The following is a 19696-nucleotide window of genomic DNA, read 5'->3' as shown; positions in this document are numbered from 1 at the left end:
TAGAACATACAGGGTAAATGGTAGGGCATTGAGGAATGCAGAGGAACAGAGAGATCTAGGAATAACTGTGCATAGTTCCCTGAAGGTGGAGTCTCATGTAGATAGGGTGGTGAAGAAGGCTTTTGGAACGCTGGCCTTTATAAATCAAAGCATTGAGTACAGAAGTTGGGATGTAATGTTAAAATTGTACAAGGCATTGGTAAGGTCAAATTTGGAATATTGTGTACAGTTCTGGTCACCGAATTATAGGAAAGATATCAATAAATTAGAGAGAGTGCAGAGACGATTTACTAGGATGTTACCTGGGTTTCAGCACTTAAGTTACAGAGAAAGGTTGAACAAGTTAGGTCTTTATTCATTGGAGCGTAGAAGGTTGAGGGGGGATTTGATCGTGGTATTTAAAATTTTGAGAGGGATAGATAGAGTTGACGTGAATAGGCTGTTTCCATTGAGAGTAGGGGAGATTCAAACGAGAGGACATGATTTGAGAGTTAGGGGGCAGAAGTTTAAGGGAAACACGAGGGGGTATTTCTTTACTCAGACAGTGATAGTTGTGTGGAATGAGCTTCCTGTAGAAGTAGTAGAGGCCAGTTCAGTTGTGTCATTTAAGGTAAAATTGGATAGGTATATGGACAGGAAAGGAGTGGAGGGTTATGGGCTGAGTGCGGGTAGGTGGGACTAGGTGAGATTAAGAGTTTGGCATGGACTAGGAGGGCCGAGATGGCCTGTTTCTGTGCTGTGATTGTTATATGGTTATATGGTTATATATGGTTATCACTTCAGTACTATTGCTGCTTAAAGAGTTACAATTATGATTATGGCTTACATAACTATGACTTATTCTCTATAAAGGGGATGACTGAAACAAGATAAGTTAAAAGGAGTGGATGGAGAAGATAATGAAATCTATTTGTGTGTGTGTGTGTGTGTGTGTGTGTGTGTGTGTGTGTGTGTGTGTGTGTGTGTGTGTGTGTGTGTGTGTGTGTGTGGTGGAGTGGGGTGAGTGAAGTTCAAAAGTAAGATAATCCTCAGAGCTGGAACATTTTGGAGGGAAAATGGAGTACTGTATATTTTGCTGTAAGACTGCTGAATATTTCTCAGGTTGACATAAGTGGAAATGAAGCAAAGTCAGGAACATGAGTTTGAGCTGCAGACCAGGTGAAATCCAAAGGAACGGAGGCGTGGCTTTAAAGCTGAATGGCCTTCACCAATCACCATGGTCCATGTTATTATCTGACCTGATAACTGGCCAATTAAGGCAGAGAAGTTGTTTCTCCCACATCGGATTAAGTACCCATTGAAGCATGAGGAAGGTCCTGTTCATCTGCCAAAACCTGACCAACACCTACAAGTTACAATCTCCTAGAGGCAAAGAAATCCTGATCAGACAGTACAATTTTAATCAGGGCAGTGAAATAATGTGAAATTTACATATCTTGGGCTCAGCTTGGACTGTGAAAGAACATGAACTTCGCACATCAGTCACATGCTTCAGATTCCCAAAGCCTTTGGGAATTCACTTTGTCCAAGTACACCATTAAATAATTGTTGGTTATGTATTGCTGTAGCAACCATTGCTTCCTCTGGAGGATGAATATTGTGAAAGAGAGCCAACCATACAAGAATCTTTAACATGATTTATTCCTCGGAATCCCAACACACAGGGATTAATATTACCGAACATGAAATTTTGTGAATGATACACCAACGAGGTTTAGAAATGTTTTTTTTTGTGTGATTGCAATGAGTCGACAGTGGCACGTATGCTTCATTTCCTTGGAATTCGGCAGGCCACACCTACTAGCCCATTTCACGAACCCATGAAGGAGATTTATCCTTGGACTACTTGTCTTCCGAGCTTTTTGAGCTCAGCTGTAAAAAAAAGAAAAAAAAGTCATATCTCAGAAGGAAAATAGAAGAACAACAGCTTGAATTCTTCAGTTGTCTCCAGCACATCATTAACTATAAATGCCACCATCTCCAATGAGATTCTACTACTAAGCACATCTTTCTTCCTCCTCCACTTTCCACTTTCCATATAGATCATGCTCTACCAGACTCCCTTGTCCACTCATCCCTCCCCACTGATCTGCCTCCTGACACTTATCCCTGCAAATGTCACCTGTGCTACACCTGCCCCTACATCTCCTCTATCACCACCATTCAGGGCCTTAAACAGTCCTTCCAAGTGAAGTGACACTTCACCCGTGAATCTGTCGGAGTCATCCACAGTATTCTGTGTATTCTGGACAATGGTGAAACCCAATACAGATTGGAGACAGTTTGTCATGCAGCTTTGCTCTGTCCACTGCAAAAGGTAGGATCTCCTGGTGGCTACTGATTTCAATTTGATTTTCACACCCATTATGATATATTGTCCATGTCCTCTACTGCCATGTTGAGGGTTTCTTGGGTTGGAGAAGTAACATTTCACATTCCATCCGGGTTCCCTCTAACTTGATGGCACAAGCATCAATTTCTCTGATTTCCAATAATTTTCCCTCCCTCCTTCTGTCTTTTTCCATTCCTCATTCTGGTTATCCTCTCAGCCCTTCTTTTCTGCTCATTTGCCCAACACCTCCCACAGGTTACCCTGCTCCTTCCCTTTCTTCCATGGTCCTCTGTCCTCTCCTATTAGATTCCTTCTTCTTCAGCCCTTTACTTCTTCCACCTATCCCCTCCCAGGTTCTAACTTTATTCCTCTCCCCCAATCACATACCTTTATTACCAACTGGAGGAATGTTGTCTCATTTTTAACTGCATTGCATTTGTAGTTTTTAAATGACAATAAACTGAATCTGAATCTAGTCATCTGGTCTTACCTATTGACTGCTAGCTTGACTTCCTTCCCTTCATGCCCCCCCCCCCCCCACACCCGTACACACACATTTTATTTTAGCTTTTGACTCCTTTTCCGGTTCTGATGAAAGGTTGGGGTCTGAAATTTTAACTGTTTATCCCCCTCCATAGGCGTTGTCTGACTTGCTGAGTTCCTCCAGCATTTTGTGTTCAGGTTTCCAGCATCTGCATAATCTCTTGCATTTATAGCATGAATTATTCATTGCTTTATACTGTTTCTTCCACATTCAATTTTTAACCAAAACTGGAGATATTGTGGACAGTGAAAAATGATTAACTAAGATTACAATAAGATTTAGGTCAACTGATAGTGGACAAGGATGGAATTTAATTTTGACAAGTGTGAAGTGTTGCACTTTGGCAAATTAAACAAGAGTAGGACATAGCCAGTAAATGGTATGGCCGGGAGAGTGTTGTAGAACTAAAGAAACTAGGTGTACAAGTAAAGGTTTCTTAAAAGTGGTTACACAGATAAGGAGGGTGGTAAAGAAGACAGTTGACACACTTGCTTTCATTGATCAGTGCATTAAGTACAATGTTTAGGATATCTGGTGAGACTGGTCTTGGATTATTGTGTGCAATTCTGGTCATCTAGCCTTAGAAAGGATGTTACTAAGCTGGTAGGTGTATAGAAGAGTTTCACCAGGATGCCACTGGGACCTGAGAGCTTGAGTTAAAAGGAGAGAATGGATAGGTAGCTTTATCCATGGAGAGTAAGCGGTTGATACAGAATCACTATTGACATAGATAAAATGTAAGGTCATAGTCTTTTTCTCAAGGTAAGGGAGTCTAAAGTAAGAAGGTGTAAGTTTAAGGTGAGGGGAGAATATTTAAAGGGACCTGTGGGGCAAGTTTTGATGATGGCACGTATATGGAATGAAGTAGTAGAAGCGGAGAAAGTTACAATTTGTAAAAAGACATTTGGACAGGTTCATGGATAAGGCAGATTTTTAAAAAAATATGTGCCAACTGCAGAAAAATGAGGTTGTCTCAGGTAAATAACTCGATCAACATAGACGTTGGTCCAAAGGGCCTATTACCATATTGTATAATTCTATGCAGCTAAGATGATGTAAGAGGGGAAAATAGGTGGGGGAATGGGATTGATAGGGAAACGATGATAGTCTAAATGGCCTCAGTGTTGTGAATTTACAGAAAACTAAGGAATTCCTGGGGAGGTCATTTTGGTATTGTGTTAGGAGGTCTGGGTTGTTTTGTCTGAGTCACGTGAAGAACCACAAACTAGACAATAATTAGGGATTACTTCTCACAGAATTTCAATTTAGGGTTGTTTTGTCCAGTCACATGAAGAACCACAAACTAGACAATAATTAGGGATTACTTCTCATAGAATTTCAATTTAGGTCTCTCTCCACTGAGACTGAGATTAATGGTTTCTTGTGAGGAAAATCTTCAGAATTCTCAACTCTGGAAGGTTGCGGAGGTTTGGCTATTGAGTTCATTCATAATGGAGATGAATAGATACAGTGAAATTGAGATATAGGGTAGGCAGAAAAATGTCACTGAGTTAGACGCTGAGGAAGGATCATGTTGAAGTTTGGAGTAGACTCAGAAGGCTACATGGTTATGTTAAGCATCAATTTCATATGTTCTTAAGTAAAGGTAGACAGAGCATTAAGCAAATATGGATAGACAATAGACAATAGACAATAGGTGCAGAAGTAGACCATTCGGCCCCTCGAGTCTGCACCGCCATTCTGAGATCATGGCTGATCATTCACTTTCAATACCCAGTCCCTGCCTTGTCCCCATATCCCTTGATTCCCCTATCCATCAGATATCTATCTAGCTCCTTCTTGAAAGCATCCAGAGAATTGGCCTCCACCGTCTTCCGAGGCAGTGCATTCCACACCTCCACAACTCTCTGGGAGAAGAAGCTCTTCCTCAACTCTGTTTTAAATAACTGACCTCTTATTCTCAATCCATGCCCTCTGGTACTGGACTCTCCCAACATCTGGAACATATTTCCTGCCTCAATCCTATCAAATCCTTTAATTATCTTAAACGTTTCAATCAGATCCCCTCTCAATCTCCTCAATTCCAGCGTGTACAAGCCCAATCTCTTCAATCTCTCTGCGTAAGACAGCCCTGCCATCCCAGGAATCAACCTAGTGAATCTACGCTGCACTTCCTCAATTGCCAGAATGTCCTTCCTTAAACCTGAAGACCAAAACTGTACACAATATTCCAGGTGTGGTCTCACCAGGGCCCTGTACAAATGCAAAAGGACATCCTTGCTCTTGTACTCAATTCCCCTTGTAACAAAGGCCAACATTCCATTTGCCCTCTTTACTGCCTGTTGCACTTGCTCATTCACCTTCATTGACTGGTGAACTAGGACTCCTAGGTCTCTTTGCATTTCTCCCTTACCTAACTCTACACCGTTCAGACAATACTCTGCCCTCTTGTTCCTGCTTCCAAAGTGGATAACTTCACATTTATTCACATTGAATGACATCTGCCAAGTATCTGCCCACTCACCCAGCCTATCCAAGTCTCCCTGTATTCTCCTAACGTCCTCTTCGCATGTCACACTGCCACCCAGTTTAGTATCGTCAGCAAACTTGCTGATATAGTTTTCAATGCCCTCATCTAAATCGTTGACATGATAAATGGTATTGAGATACGGACAAGGTAAGAGCTAACTGAATGGCTGAACAAACATTCATACATGTCTGACAATTTCTTGACTATGACTCCCTATAGATAGTCTAAGCAGTAGAGGTGCCCCTCTTGCCATGTTAATGTGGTGAAATCCTGCTAAATTCGTGATGTTTACGTTCAATGTGATGGAAGTTGATTATGGCAAACCTAGTTTCTCAAAAACACATTTCTTGACAAAGAAAGAGTATTCCCTGAATTCTGACCACTTACCCGGTTCTTGAAAAATGAAGCCTTTTTGCTTTTTAGAGTGCCCTTTTTGTCACCCTCATTATCCTCAGAGGCCATCACAAACATTGGTTGACTCATTCTCTTCATTGCATTCTCCTCAAAGCTTCGTTCTTCACTTCCATTTGCCACAGCAAAAATTAGAGCTGGAAAGGATTAAAGAAAAAAAGTCATGGAGATCTCAACTCTGTTAAAGTGTTAAAAGAGAAGCAATGGGTCAAGAACTTTTAGTTCTACATGAATCGCCAAATGCCTGGGTTATCAAGAACCTGACAGCTTACAACTGAGCTGGCCATCTAAGTCCGTGCTTTATGACATATTATTTCTCGTGACACTTTTATCATAGTTGGAATCTCTGGAATCAGAACTTGCAGGTACAAACTATAGGAATATGACAGTGAAATCCTAGGAGATTAAGGTGCAGTATCAAGGGAGTATTTCATTGACTGTGCTGCCATCTGTTGGATGTGTTGGAATTGGTTGTTTTTTATACTTTTTATAAGATATTAGTTGAATTAATGCAAGACTAAAATTGTAGTTTTAACTATAGTTTCATTTTTACTGATATAATTTTTATTTTTAACAATTTGTATCTTTAATGAACTCATGTATTTGTCACAATATATGCTGTCTTGCCACCACTGGCAAATGCAGTATAGAAGTTACACAATAGTTTGTCACCATTTCATTTTTAATTGACTAAGAGTTAGAACATTATTCATGTGATATGATTGTACAACCATTGATTTGTTTAATCTTATCTAAGGAATTTCTGTTATTTGGGCTATAAATGTGATAGATTTTTGAAAAAATTCCCTCCATGTTTAATTTCTTTCCTTTCACATGTTCTATCTGCTTTGTATCATCATTATTTTATCTGCTTAGTATCTGTTTCTTTCTTTAATCTTTAAATAAATGATCATTGAAGAAACGAAGTTTCTCACTCATTCTTGAACTCTTAAAAGCAGCTAGGTATCGAAAGTTCCGACAGATCCGACAGATATTAAATTAAGTATTTACTTAAGCTATTGATGACTTAAAAGAGGACAATGTGTCTTTTATTTACAGTAATACTGTTAGTTTGTTGGTTTCTCTGTACTATACCTGGGATTGTTGGCATTGATCTGCTGGCAAAACTCATCTGTTTCAGCATTGAATTTGGATGCTGCTCAATCTGGTCTGACAGGTTGGTGTCACTCATAAATTCCTGCTTCCTTGACAGCTAAAAATGACAAAAACACTTATGTCAAGAGGTTAGGGTTGCAGCAGATAGGGTGGGGGTTATTGTGAAAACAGTGTTCATCAAATAAAGTGGATATGGTCATGTTAAAGAAGGCTTGTTATTTCTCAGTCCAACAGTACTATTATCAAATGATCCAAGATCAGTAATGGCGCAGTTAAATGCAAAACAAGCTCCCTATACAATGTGCCACCCAATGTGCCAAAGGAGTTTACTGAATAAGTAATATTTAAAATAAAAATCTGCAAGTGATAGAATTTTGAAATAAAAACAGAATATGTTGGGAAGGTCAGGCAGCATGTGTGACCCTTCGTCAGATTGCTCAGCAAATATCTTCCCTATACAGGTTAAATACCTTGTCCTAACAAACACTCCAAGGGCAGAGAGTAAAGCCCTACCTTGATATGGGCTCCAGCCCCATCTTTTTCAATCGCCCCCCCCCCCCCAAGTAGCAGCAATGCCACATTTTGCTGGTTCCCAAACCAACCAAGCCATAGCCTTTGTCAAGTGGTATTAAATGGTAAATCAGTTTTACAAGCTGTAGTCCAGCTGAATTCAGTAGGAACTGGCTGAGATCATTGCAAATTTTGTTCTTCTTTTTATTTAACCCTGTTTATGCTGTCTAAGGGAAGGCTTGACAGATAAATACAGTCAGTTGAGAAAACTTAAGGTATGGAAGAGCTGCTGAGGCTGTAGAATCCGTGCTTCAGATGCACTGGGACAGATAGAAGTGATCAATGGATTATGGAAAAGAATAACGCCTGTGGAAGGTACATAAGCCATTAAGTGCATATCCTTGCTGACGACCAATCTGGTTACTCTCACATTCAGCACTTTTCTCATACAATTTTTCTCCTCTGAATTTGTATTCTTTTACTGTTTGAAGACTGTTGCTGAGTTATTATTCGCCATCCTGTCAGGCACAATATCCTAATCACTCATTACATAGAGACTGCAAATGTTAGAATCTGTGGAGGAACTCATTGTGAAATGAGAGAGGAATTGCTGACACCTTGGCTTGAAAAATTACATCAGGATACTTCCTCACCCCACAATGGATGCCGCAGGACCTGATGAATTTGTCAGGCAGACTAACCGATGATTCATTACATAGAAGAAGGTTTCCAAAGATCTGATTCATCTACTGATCAGCTGAAGTCTGTGCAATTTTAAACCCATTGGAAACTTGCTCTTCAGTTACTCCGGCTATGCATGAAATTACTTAGCTCTACCAGATTGTCTCTTGGTCACTTCCTCTCTTAAAAAATTAACTCAAACCATTCTACATCATCAGTGCAACTTCAGTTCATAAACAAAATGTAGTATACTACTAGCCATTCCCACACCAATGCACAAGTGAAGGCTCATTGGTATGGTCCAGAATGCTTGGTCACAGTTACTGTAACAGTAACCCGTAGATAATAGGTAGTCAGAACAAGGAGTGAAATTCGATTGATGTTGATTCAAGGTGGCAGTGTCAATATGAGCTTATGGAATTAAATTAGTTTGCTGGTACCATGAGTAACAGCTGAGGATGAGAATTTGATGGGTCCTTTAAAAAAAACTTTGTCTACAAGTTAGATTATGTCATGCTTGTTTCGTGTGATGTAGATGCTACCCAGCATGGGATCAGGAACATGTAAAGCTGTCTGTACCCTTTTTGACTCTGTCATCTCTGTCTTGCTGTCTGCAAACACCACACTGCTCCTCTTCTGCCGCTTCCTCTCCTTCCTGAACCTGATCTCCCCTTCCTCCTTAATGGCTCGATCGGGTGCCTTCTCTTCCATCTTCAGGATTGGTGTCTTTGGTCTTGGGCTGTCTGGACTAACACTGTTATAATAATGAAAGGAACACAAAAGCTTACTCATTTGATTTTAAATGCACAAATAAAAGTTCAATCTACAATCAATTGCTTAATAAAATAGATTAAGTGCTCAGTAACCACAATATTTTGGACATGCTTTCTGTAGTTCAAGATGATGAGTGAAAGTTGTGGGAGTTCTCCTGAAGACACATTATCAATGAATATCTTCCACAGGAAAGAAGTAAATGAGACCTGTAAGCATTAACTTGGACTAGAAGTTGAAAGATACTTGTGTTAGGAGTTCTGTCATTGGCAAACAAGCATTAAATTGAGATACTTACAGGCTGAAAGGCCTAGTTTTAGGGATAGGGTTGCGAATTAGAAGAGGTTTTAGGAATGAATGCTAGAGATGCAGAAACTAAGATCTATAAATGCATTTGGTTGGGTGGTTGGCATAAGAGTCAGAAATAGGGGTGGGGGAGACTCAGGTGTGAGGGAGGGTAAGTAGGCTTTCAGGATGAATAGAGGTTGCCTCTGCTTTTGAGGTTTGGCAAATCAAGTGGAGTTAGGTTTGTGAGGGAGAAGTTGGTGGTGTGAGACTGGCTACATTGTGAAATGTTGGATTGTTCAAGTTCCATTGTGTAGGCCATGTAAAGTAGATGGACCTGTAGCCCAATACAATCACAGAGACATTACCCAGCTCCAGGTTCAGGAAAAGTGATCAGGAGGAGGAGCTGGGCCTGGATAATCCTTCCCTGCGAGAACCATGGGGAGCAGCCTCACACTCTGAGGATGTGTGGTTTTTGTACAACACAGACTCCAAACACTCTGACTCCATCAGTTGCAGTTTAGGAGTTAGACTGCACCTTCAGTCACACAGTCACATGTTCAATCGAGATGGAAGTCAGGAGTCAGGGGAGGGAGAGCAGTTTTACGTGGATTATTTCATTGGGTCAAGACATGATTATTGAATGTGAAGATAAAATTGTGACGGGATGAGAAGCTAGGACTGAAATGTGGGCCAAGAATGTGGAACTGCCTGGGTATGTGAGATGAAAGGTGTTGGAAGCAAAGTAACAGTGGCAAGATATGTGTGATGGAGTGGCTGTAGGACTGTCTGGGTGGAGTGGGTGTATTGTTGATTTTGACTGGGGGTTTTTCAGGAAGGATATTGTACGTGTGATGGATATTCCCTGTCATTAGGCTCAGAAATTGTGAGCGTCTAAAGATCAAGCAGTTGCTTTTGAATAAGTTAAATTCCAGAAGTATTCTTTGTTTAGCTGCTCATTGTAAGCAGGTCATTGTCATTCAGTTCTGAATGCAAATGGCAAGCAATAATCAGTTTTGAAGTTGAAAGACAGCTTTGCAAGCAAGCACTATCTATAGAGCAGACTTGCTGGCCCCATAGCACCTGGACTAATTGATTAAGAGATGTAGTATAAAACAGTGGTTTACTTAATTAGTCTCATTTCAAATTAGACAACATTTGCTAAATTGTTTACTACAAGGGAGCTTGCAGACTAGATTGTTATTATCAAATAGCTGATGTATTAATAGTTGGCAGGTTTGTATACTTAGAGAGTCAGCTTCACAGCATTCAGGAACACTGTCTCCAGAAGCTTTTAAAGCACTTGTGTTAAAAGGTGTCTGAAAAAATATCACATGTGTGTGAAGTGACAGAAAATCAGGATAAATGTAGAAGGCTGTTCAGGCTTATTAGGAATAATCGGCAACATCAAGAAGCATGAAGTAAACACAAAGTGAACTAAAATCTAATCCTTTGCCTTCGATTTCTGTGATGGATGATTGACTTGTCTGCAGCTTGTTGGTATGGCTTTTTGGCTTTTAGGAATTGTACCTATGTTTTGGAAACCATTGCTGTTTTTGAAATGGTTTATAATTTGAAAGTATTTTATATGATATAATTTATCTGTGCATTTTAAATGTGTTTTAAGAATGTTGTTTGAATTGAAGCCTGTATTGCTGAAAATAAATCAACTGTGTTTAAGCTACTTTGCTAGCTGGAAATACCTCCTCCATGGTGGGGGGGGGACCCATCACTCAAACAGTGAGTAAGTATTGGCAGCTAAACTCATGGAGGAGAATAAACAAGGTAGTGGAACTTGTCTTTGAAGATTGGGTAGCTATGGTGTAACTTTCTTTTAGTGAGGGTACACGTAGCTACCTATACTAAACACAATGTGCACTGCAGATGCTATGGTTAAATCAAGACGTACAAAAAAGCTGGATGAACTCAGCAGGTCGGGCAGCATCCGTTGAAAGGTTGATCCTGATGAAGGGTCTCGACCCAAAACGTTGACTGCTCCTTTCAACAGATGCTGCCTGACCTGCTGAGTTCATCCAGCTTTTTTGTACGTCTAGCTACCTACACTGGAAGGTGCTTAAAGTTTTAATTAGTGTTTAGAATTTCTTGATCAGCAAACATAGCGATTTCTCAGTAAGCACAGATTTGGTAAATGGAAAGTAAGGACTGAAGGGAGGATACAGTGAGAGTATGTAGTTGGACTTGATTACAAAAGGATGATGTTCACTGCCATCATCCTTTGCATAAAGTCTAGGACTTCTACACTTCGTGTTCTGAATAATTTCATGGATATTAATCCATGAATTTTAAAGTTTAGGGACTTTTGCAAGTCATTTTGCAATCTTATATATTTTCAGAATCTGAATATAGGTAGACAAGAAAAAGGCTCAGTTCCTTCAAAGTTAAGTTGGTGGGAAGTTATTGGGAAACTTCTAAAAACCAGCAGAAGGCAACTAAAAAATACATTAAAAAGATAAAGATGGAATACCAAAGTAAGCTAACCAGTAATATTAATGAGGGTACCGAAATTTCCTCGGATACATAAAGTGTATAAGAGAGGCAAGAGCGGATATCAGACCACTGGGAAATTTTGCTGATGTGAATAAGTATTTTGCATCAGTCTTCACTGTGGAAGACACAAGCAGTAAGGAGTCAGGGTCATGAAGTGCGTGAAATTACCATTATTGGAGAGAAGGTTTGTGGGAATCTGAAAAGTCTGAAGGTAGGCAGTCACCCGGACCAGATAGGGTACACCCCAGGGTTCTGAAAGAAGTGGCTGAAGAGATTGTGGAGGCATTAGTCATAATCTTTCAAGAATTACTAGATTCTTGAATAGTTTTCAGAAGACTGGAAAATTAGGAATGTCACTCCACTCTTCAAGGAGAGAGGCAGCAGATAGGAAACTCTAGGCCAGTTAGTCTGACCTCAATGGTTGAGAAGATGTTAGAGTCAATTATTAAGAATGAGGTTTCAGGGTATTTGGAAGCACTTGATAAAATAGTCCACAGTCAGCAAGGTTTCCTCACAGAAAAATCTTACCTGACAAATCCGTTGTAATTATTTAAAGAAATAACAAGCAGGACAGACAACAGAGAATCAGTTACTTGGATTTTCAGAAGCCCTTTTACAAGGTGTCACAAATAAGGCTGCTTAACAAGCTATGAGCTCATGGTATTACAGGAAAGAATCTAGCATGGATAAAGCAATGGATGACTGGCAGGAGGCAAGGAATGGGAATAAACAGAGCCTTTTCTGATTGGTTGCTGGTGACTAGTGGTGTTTCACAAATGTCTGTATTGGGACCGATTCTTTTTACACTATATGTATTTGGATGATGAAATTGACGACTTTGTTGCTAAGTTTGCAGACAATATGAAGGGACATACAAGGTGGAGGGGCATGTAGTTTTGAGGAAGTAAAGAGGCTGCGGAAGGACTTAGACAGATTAGGAGAATGGGCAAAAAATGGCAGAGCGAATACAGTGTTGGGTCCTGATGAAGGGTCTCGGCCTGAAACGTCGACAGTGCTTCTCCTTATAGATGCTGCCTGGCCTGCTGTGTTCCACCAGCATTTTGTGTGTGTTGTTTGAATTTCCAGCATCTGCAGATTTCTTCATGTTTACAATGTTGGGAAGTGTATGATCATGCACTTTGGTAGAAGAAATTAAAGGGTTGACTATTTTCTAAATGGAGAGAAAATACAAAAAACTGATATGCAAAGGTACTTGGGAGTTTTTGTGCAGGATTAATTTGCAGGTTGAGTCAGTAGTGAGGATGGCAAATGCCAATGCTAGCGTTGATTTCAAGGGAACTAGAATATAAAAGCAAGGATGTAATGTTTTGATTTATGAAGCACTGGTGAGGCCTCTCTTGGAGTATTGTAAACCGTTTTGGGCCCCTTATCTTAGAAAGGCTGTGCTGAAACTGGAGAGGGTTCAAAGGAAGTTCACGAAAATTATTCCAGGATTGAATGGCTTGTCATATGAAGAGTGTTTGATGGCTCTGGGCCTGTATTCACTAGAATTCAGAAGATTGAGGGGAGACCTCACTGAATCTATCGAATGGTGAAAGGCATTGATAGGAAGGATATGGAGTGGATGTTTCTTATGGCAGGAGAGTCTAAGACCAGAGGACACAGCCCCAGAATAGAGAGGCGTCCTTTCAGAACAGAGATGAGGAAGAATTTCTTCAGCCAGAGGGTAGTGAATCTGTGGAATTTTTTGCCACAGACAGCTGTGGAGGCTGTCTTTATGTATATTTAAGGCAGGGTTGTTTCATTCTTGATTGATCAGGGCATGAAGGGATATGAGGAGAAGGCAAGAGATTAAGGCTTTTTAGGAAATTTGGATCAGTCATGATGAAATGGCAGAGCAAACTTGATGGCCAAATGGTCTAATTCTGCTCCCATACCTTATGGACTTGACATATAATAATGTCATAGTCAATTACCACTGAGAGCAGAAATGGCAATGCATTCATTGCTGTGCCTTACCTGTCAGCATTCCCTTTGGTTGATATACTGCCTTCATTGTTGATGGAGCAGAGAGAGATCATGGACACTTGTCGGTAAGACCTCAGCATGGATCTTGGTCGACTTGTCCGCTTGTCATCCATATCCGGCTGTAAGATAAATCCAGGAGAGAAAGCAGGTGTGTGAAGTTGTAATAGTCAACTTTTGGATTGATAAGTCTGTCAGAAATCCCACCCCAGCGACCTGGTCACTTAATCTTATCTAGCAACGCAGTGCAATACTGGCTGAATGTCAGACTGTAGGTGATATGTCTTATTAAAGCAAGACATGGTGTGCCCTTTAAGTAGGGTGCAAAAACATACACTCCACTAATTGATAAAGAATGAGAACGCCTCTGGATATCTTTGTCTATACAAATGGTAGTGTAGCAGTTAGTGCGATTCTATTACAGCTCAGGGGGTCGGAGTTCAGAGTTCAATTCTGACCACTTCTGTAAAGAGTCTGTATGTCCTCCCCATAGAATGTGTCGGTTTTCCCCAGATGCTGTGGTTTCCTCCCACTGACCAAAGACGTACTGGTTAGTAGATTAACAGGTCATTGTAAATTGTCCCCTAATTAGGCTAGGGTTAAATTGGGGGTTGCTGGGCCATGTGGCTCATAGGGCTGGAAGGGCCTAATCCACACTGCATCACTAAATAAAAAAAATAAATAAATAAAGTGGGAATTCTCCGCAAACTCATCAGCACCTTCATTGCACAAAATCCAGCAAATGCTCTTCACATGTTTGAAGAATGGAGTCAAACAAGAATGTGGCTACTGAGCATCTTAAATCCTGTCCCTTGGCCAATAAATAAAAAAGAGTAGAGAGCTTGTAATTACAATGTTGTGCCTGCACTGTCAGGTCAGGGTCAGAATAGTCTCTTCTCCAACACAGGTATGTATGTGACAGAAAACTCAGCAAAGGGACGTATTGGGGATATTGCTCATTTCTGCCTGGTGAACCATCAAATCCTCTTACCAGCTCCCTTGTTCCATACTCCTTCTCTACTTTGATCTTTAGCTGCTTGAAGCATTCCTCCATTCGATCATGGAATGGCCGTAGGTCATCCGACACCCTCCTCCCATGAAGTTTTATTCCTGCTCCGAGCAGCGGCAGCTGGTGAACATGAAGAGGAGAAAACTCTCATCCTACCATTATCAAAGTACATCACTGGAAGCATTTGTGACCAGACCATTGCAACCACCACAACAGGACTGGTGTCTGTTTGAGGAAGTGGGGCTATCAGGAGGAGGGGCTGTCCCAGTGCTGAATGGCTCGTGAAAGCAGAGATTTCATCTTCAAATTTACTTTAACTTAGTTTGGGATTGAGGGTGGAGGATTGACAATAGCAAAGCCATTATGGAGACACAAGAGACTGCAGATCCTGAAATTGAGTCAAAACTGAACTGGTGGTGGCAGCATCTGTGGAGGGTAATGACATTTCAGGTCAAAGTCTTATTTCCAAATTGTCAACAATTCCTTTCCTTCCATAGATGGTGTTTGATCCATTGACTTCTGCAGCAGACTGTTAGCTTATCTTGTCGTCACATGATGGTTTCAATCACAAGGAGATTGCTTTTAAGACCATTTTGGCAAATATCACATTAATCAGCGTGAGTGAACAAAATATATTGTGATTCAGACCATTTTAAAAGTTTGTAAACCTAATGGATTGCTTTACGCACATCTTTACCAGCGATTGCGATCCACAGATTACCAACTTCCACAACTTGGTCCTTGAACCTGAACTCCATATCTCTGGAAACTGTCTGGCACCTTTGCCACTTTTGAACTGCTCTCAGTGCCAAAGATAAAATATAGGGTTCAATGCACTGAGAACCACAGATGCAGAGTCACATCCCACTTGTGGAAATGCTGCAGCTTTGAACAAGATTCTGACTGAATATTGCTGAGTAACAGCTGTGTACCGGACAGCACAAGATGCTTTTTATTCTGTGGTCTTAAAATCGCAAACCACAGCCACCTGGTGAAATGTCAATGTTACTGTTGTATATTGAAGGGTAGTGACTGAGTTAAAGGTCGGAAATGCTCTGCTTTCATATGTACAGAAACAAGTTTAAATTTTCACCTTTGCAAAACTGAGAACCACAAACCATGGGGCTGGCTTTCCTGTCCTTTCATGATCATGTAGAACCATTCAATACACAATTCAGCAAGAGGCAGGAGAAAAACAGTATTGGCCTTTATTGATGTGAATAGAGACAAAAGTAGGGAAAAAATCACTAAAGCTTCTTCAAAAAAGGGTTTTAAAACTATAGCCCAAAATCTGTCCTTTGCTTCCATTCCCAAAGCCTTCAGGATTAAGGATTAGATCAGGAAACAGTTTCGGATTATCCTGGACTTTTCAGGGACTGAGCATTAATCTTTTGAATACTGTGACAAGCAATCTGAGGATAAATCAGCAGGGTATTAAAAATGTTGTTTTTTCAGTGAATGTTCTATAATAATTTTGTTTACTGGTTATAAAAGATTTTCAGAGTAAGGTAGAAATGTGGCGACCCATTTCCTGGCACATCCGAACCGGCTCACAATTAGATAGCCTACGGGGGTTTGCGAGCACAGAGCTTTGGAGCCTCTGCGCCACGGGGGGCAGGTTGAAGGAGGCTTAAAAGTGAGGCTGAGGATTTCGAATAAAGTTTTTCCTTCGACTGCAGTTACCGACTCCGTGTCGTAATTTTAGCGCTGTGTGTAGCACACCGCTACAATTGGTGACCCCGACGGTCCAAACGATTTTTGGACCAGAAATGACCGACGCCGCCTCTGTTCATGTTGTTTCGTTGAAACTGCCGGGTTTCTGGACACAGCGACCGAACCTATGGTTCCAGCAAGCCAAAGCCCAATTCCACGTTCGCCGGATCACCTCAGAAGACACCCGCTACTACTACGTGGTGAGCTCCCTCGACCAGGACACAGCGGCCCAGGTCGCGGAGTTCGTACAGTCGCCCCTGGCAGACAGCAAGTACACGGAATTGAAAGCCCTGCTCCTCAGGACTTTCGGACTCTCACGGCGCGAGCGGGCTGCCCGTTTACTGCACCTGGATGGCTTGGGCGACAGTCCTCCATCGGCTTTAATGAATGAGATGTTGTCTCTCGCCGACGGACACACACCCTGCCTCATGTTTGAGCAGCTGCCCGAGGACATACGCCTGCTGCTGTCCGACGCGGATTTCAGTGACCCCAGGAAGGTGGCAGCCCGGGCGGACTTGCTGTGGAACGCCAAAAAGGTGAGCATCGCACAGATCTCCCGGCAGCAAACCAGTCCAGGCCCGGCCACGGAGCCCGCCAACCCCCGGCCCAATGAACACTGGTGCTTCTACCACCAGCGGTGGGGCGCAGAAGCCCGCCGTTGTCGCCCGCCCTGCAAGTTCCCGGGAAACGCCAGGGCCAGCCGCCGCTGATGGCTACGGCGGCTGGCCATCGGAATAGCCTCCTGTATGTGTGGGATAGAAGGTCGGGACGCCGGTTTTTGGTCGATACTGGGGCTGAGATCAGCGTTTTACCTCCGACGAGTTACGACACCCGCAGCAGGGCACCGGGTCCCCCCCTGAGGGCCATGAATGGCAGCACAGTAAAGACCTATGGCACCCATCAGGTGCAGCTACAGTTCGGCTCCAGCCAGTTCACGTGGGACTTCACACTGGCCGCCGTAACCCAACCGCTTCTGGGTGCGGATTTTTTGCGAGCTCACAGCCTACTGGTCGACCTGCCCAGGAAGAGACTGGTACACGCCGAGACCTTTCAGATGTTCTCCCTGGGTGCAGCCCAGTTGCCAGCCCCTCAGCTTGGCTCCATCACACTGTCCGACAACGACTTCACCAGAGTCCTGGCAGATTTCTCATCGGTTCTGGCACCGCAGTTCACAGCGGCCATGCCCAGGCACGGCGTACAGCACCACATCCTGACCCAGGGACCACCCCTCCACGCCCACGCTCTGCGGCTTCCCCCGGACAAGCTCCGACTGGCGAAGGAGGAGTTCCAGAGGATGGAGGAATTGGGGATCATCCGGAGGTCCGACAGCCCATGGGCCTCCCCCCCTGCACATGGTGCCCAAGGCGACGGGAGGCTGGAGACCGTGCGGTGACTACCGCAGGCTGAACGAGGCTACCACACCGGACCGCTACCCCGTGCCGCACATTCAGGACTTTGTAGCAAACCTGCACGGCGCACGGATCTTCTCCAAGGTAGACCTCGTCCGAGGGTACCATCAAATCCCAATGCATCCTGACGACGTCCCCAAGACGGCTCTCATCACCCCGTTTGTCCTTTTCGAGTTCCTCCGCATGCCGTTCGGCCTGAAGAATGCCGCACAGACGTTCCAGCGGTTAATGGACACGGTGGGACGGGACCTGGACTTCGCTTTCATCTATTTGGATGACATCCTCATAGCCAGCAGCAGTCGTCAGGAGCATCTGTCCCACCTCCGTCAACTCTGCGCCCGACTGAGTGAGTACGGTCTTACAATCAACCCCACCAAATGCCAGTTCGGACTCGATTCCATTGACTTCCTGGGCCACAGGATTACTAAAGACGGGGCAACCCCTCTGCCCACTAAGGTAGATGCAGTCCGCCATTTTCCCCGACCCAACACGATCAAAGGCCTTCAGGAATTCGTAGGTATGGTCAATTTCTACCGCCGCTTCCTCCCTTCAGCTGCCCGGATCATGCGCCCCCTGTTCGCCCTGATGTCGGGTCCGAACAAGGACATTACCTGGGACTAGGAGTCCGCCGCCGCTTTCGTTCAAATGAAGGAAGCTTTGGCAAACGCCGCGATGCTAGTACATCCCAGAATGGACGCCCCTACCGCCCTCACAGTGGACGCATCTAACACGGCAGTCGGTGGGGTGCTGGAGCAACTCATCGCAGGTCGCTGGCAACCCCTGGCGTTTTTCAGCAAACACCTGCGGCCACCCGAGCTCAAGTACAGTGCTTTTGACCGGGAACTGTTGGCGCTCTACCTGGCAATCCGGCATTTCAGGTACTTCCTAGAAGGTCGGCCCTTCACCGCGTTCACGGACCACAAACCGCTTACCTTTGCGTTTACGAAAGCGTCCGACCCCTGGTCGTCCCGCCAGCAACGCCACCTGTCCTACATCTTTGAATACATGACGGATGTCCGGCACATCTCGGGTAAGGACAATGTCGTGGCGGATGCGCTCTCTCGCCCTACCGTTCATGCCCTTTCCCAACGGGTAGACTTTGAGGCACTGGCAGAGGCGCAGCAGGCGGATGAGGAGATTCCGAGTTACAGAACCGCAGTCTCCGGTTTGCAGCTCCAGGACCTCCCCGTAGGCCCGGGTGAGAGGACCCTACTCTGTGACGTCGCCACCGGGCAGCCCCGTCCCGTCGTCCCGACAGCCTGGCGGCGCCGTGTTTTCGACTCCATTCATAACTTGGCGCATCCCTCCATCCGGACAACTGTCCAGATGGTTTCCAGCAGGTTCGTTTGGCACGGACTCTGCAAACAGGTCAGTGAATGGGCCAAAACGTGCATGCACTGCCAGACGGCCAAGGTGCAGCGGCACACCAAAGCCCCACCGCAACAGTTCCATCCCGCCCACCGGCGTTTCGACCACATTCATGTGGATATCGTGGGCCCCCTGCCAGTGTCGCGCAGAGCGCGGCACCTCCTGACTATCGTGGACCGGTTCACAAGGTGGCCAGAGGCAGTCCCGCTCATCGACACCACCTCCGAATCTTGCGCCCGAGCCCTGATCGCCACCTGGATATCTCGCTTTGGTGCACCGGCCCACATTACCTCCGACAGAGGCGCCCAGTTCACCTCCAGCCTGTGGTCAGCTATGGCCAGCCTTTTGGGGACTCAGCTGCACCACACCACTGCCTACCACCCACAGTCGAACGGGCTAGTGGAGCGTTTCCACCGTCACCTGAAGTCGGCCCTCATGGCCCGCCTGCGAGGAGCCAACTGGGCGGACGAGCTTCCCTGGGTCCTACTCGGCATCCGCACAGCACCCAAGGACGACCTGCACGCCTCATCGGCCGAGTTGGTATACGGCGCGCCCCTGGTCG

At 44.0% G+C, this 19696-nt stretch overlaps 1 protein-coding gene across 1 annotated transcript in view; it reads right to left on the bottom strand.

Annotated features, from left to right (window-relative positions):
* Positions 1 to 1454: 1454 nt before the first annotated feature.
* Positions 1455 to 19696, bottom strand: part of LOC132405303 (dedicator of cytokinesis protein 2-like) — a 640537-nt gene continuing 622295 nt past the window's right edge. The window contains exons 47-52 of the mRNA XM_059989997.1: positions 14627 to 14764; positions 13630 to 13757; positions 8665 to 8839; positions 6874 to 6991; positions 5755 to 5915; positions 1455 to 1872 (exon numbers count right to left, since the gene is read on the bottom strand). Coding sequence (XP_059845980.1) covers positions 1843 to 1872; positions 5755 to 5915; positions 6874 to 6991; positions 8665 to 8839; positions 13630 to 13757; positions 14627 to 14764 — 750 coding nt within the window. The 3' untranslated portion in view covers positions 1455 to 1842. The remainder of the gene's footprint in view (positions 1873 to 5754; positions 5916 to 6873; positions 6992 to 8664; positions 8840 to 13629; positions 13758 to 14626; positions 14765 to 19696) is intronic.

Source organism: Hypanus sabinus, chromosome 15, assembly GCF_030144855.1.
Source record: "Hypanus sabinus isolate sHypSab1 chromosome 15, sHypSab1.hap1, whole genome shotgun sequence".
Lineage (NCBI taxonomy): Eukaryota > Metazoa > Chordata > Chondrichthyes > Myliobatiformes > Dasyatidae > Hypanus > Hypanus sabinus.
The sequence above is the reverse complement of the archived record's forward strand: the minus strand, read 5'-3'. Positions and strand labels throughout refer to the sequence as shown.